The sequence below is a fragment of the Loa loa genome (assembly GCF_000183805.2).
Source record: "Loa loa unplaced genomic scaffold supercont3.27, whole genome shotgun sequence".
NCBI classification, from domain to species: Eukaryota; Metazoa; Nematoda; class Chromadorea; order Rhabditida; family Onchocercidae; genus Loa; species Loa loa.
The window spans coordinates 324,649-326,222 of NW_018108207.1; the positions used below are offsets into that span (position 1 = coordinate 324,649).

Below are 1,574 nucleotides of genomic sequence, written 5' to 3' on the forward strand. Positions count from 1 at the left end.
GAAATCAGAAAAACGTATCTATTCGAGCCAAGATTTTTACAATATATGTAGGAATATGAAGAACAGTGAAATCCCTGATACACTTTTGAAGAAGTTGGTTGCGTTGAAGGTCCATTTATTTATTTATTCATTTATCCAGTTATTTGTTGATTTTAACTTGACATAACTAAACTAATTCAAGTTAGCTGCAAAAATTTTGAACATGGAGTAGTTGTGCTTTAGCAGTAATGACGTTAGAGTCCTAAAACACTAATAAGTGCTGCTACGGATTGATCAATAAAAAACCAAGTGATAAGAGCCATCGATAGCTTAACAGGTGCACTACAGGGTATGACAACTAGCCAAATACTTTTTCTGATTCGCTTCGCTAACTGGTTAGGCAGCTATGTGATCCTGACGTAAAACTTTTTATAGATACAGTCACCGTATAACTTGGACTTAACGCGAAAAAATACTCTGATGACATTGCGCGTGGGCACTATAAATAAAAGCAAACAGGACACGAATGGTTTTAAAAGATCTGGTAACGAAAAACCTCTTTGCTTGTTGAACATCGAAGCAGGTTTCATTGTGGATATGGATACTAGCATACCAAAATGTTATGCGAATTGTAAGAAGAGAAGGTATTTGAGGAATCAAATTCTTGCTATTCGAAATACGTTATCTGATGAGGATTGGTTGCGATATGCTGGACTTCGTTACGGTCCAGCTGTGCGATATGAACCATTTTTGATTTGTGGATTTGATGAAGTAAGTTATGGAGTAAAATTGTTGAAATCATCCGATTCAGCATATTACTGTATATTCAACGAATGTTATTCATTTAAAGGAAGGAAATAAAGAAAACATACATGAAGTAAAATCGAGCAATTCGACGACGGATTGTGCTGGTATTTCTGATTTCAAGGAACTTGAATTTGCGAATTTCGACCAATTACTTTTGGAAAATCTCCCGAAGTATGAGTTCGATTCAGTAAGTTCGAGAATTTATTTTGTTACGACTGAATACACTGCGTAGAGTAAACTTCTTATATTGATCGGATAAGTCTTACTGAATATTCGGTTTTCCGGGAACACGTTGCAGACAACATTATTCAAAAAAGCCTTCTATTATAGAATTCTGGTTTCTTAATTTTTTGGTGTGACGCAGTTTCATATTACATTGAGCTGCTTTTTTGAGGTCATTACTGATTCCTGAAATTCAATAGACGTTAACGTTTCTGTTGCTTTCTTTTGAAAGCAAAAATTTCGTATGATAGAATATGTCAATTGGAGGTGCGAACGTTTGAAATTCCCCAAAAATTCGATTTCCAACGATATATCTTTTCTTACATTGCATTTTTTTTCAGAGCATTATAAAAAAGCCATTATGTTGTCATTTGAATAATTTATATTAGTGTATGATTTACCTTAATTTTCAGGGATTTCCAGTCGGTCGATCAGACGAAAAATATGTGAGGAAATCCAGATTAGCAGGAAGTTCTGATTTGCAGGAACTGAATCCGGAGCGAGACGAAGTACCTGAGTGGAAAAAGGTTTTAATCCCATTTTTTTTTTTTTTATTTTATTTTATT

The 1,574-nt window shown here is 34.3% G+C and overlaps 1 protein-coding gene across 1 annotated transcript in view; it reads left to right on the forward strand.

Moving 5' to 3' along the window:
- LOAG_16910 (DEAD/DEAH box helicase) overlaps window positions 1–1,574 on the forward strand; it is a gene marked incomplete at its 3' end in the record, with an annotated part of 6,209 nt that overhangs the window by 3,687 nt on the left and 948 nt on the right. Inside the window, exons 10-12 of the mRNA XM_020449562.1 lie at window positions 415–750; window positions 830–973; window positions 1,422–1,535. Coding sequence (XP_020306899.1) covers window positions 415–750; window positions 830–973; window positions 1,422–1,535 — 594 coding nt within the window. The remainder of the gene's footprint in view (window positions 1–414; window positions 751–829; window positions 974–1,421; window positions 1,536–1,574) is intronic.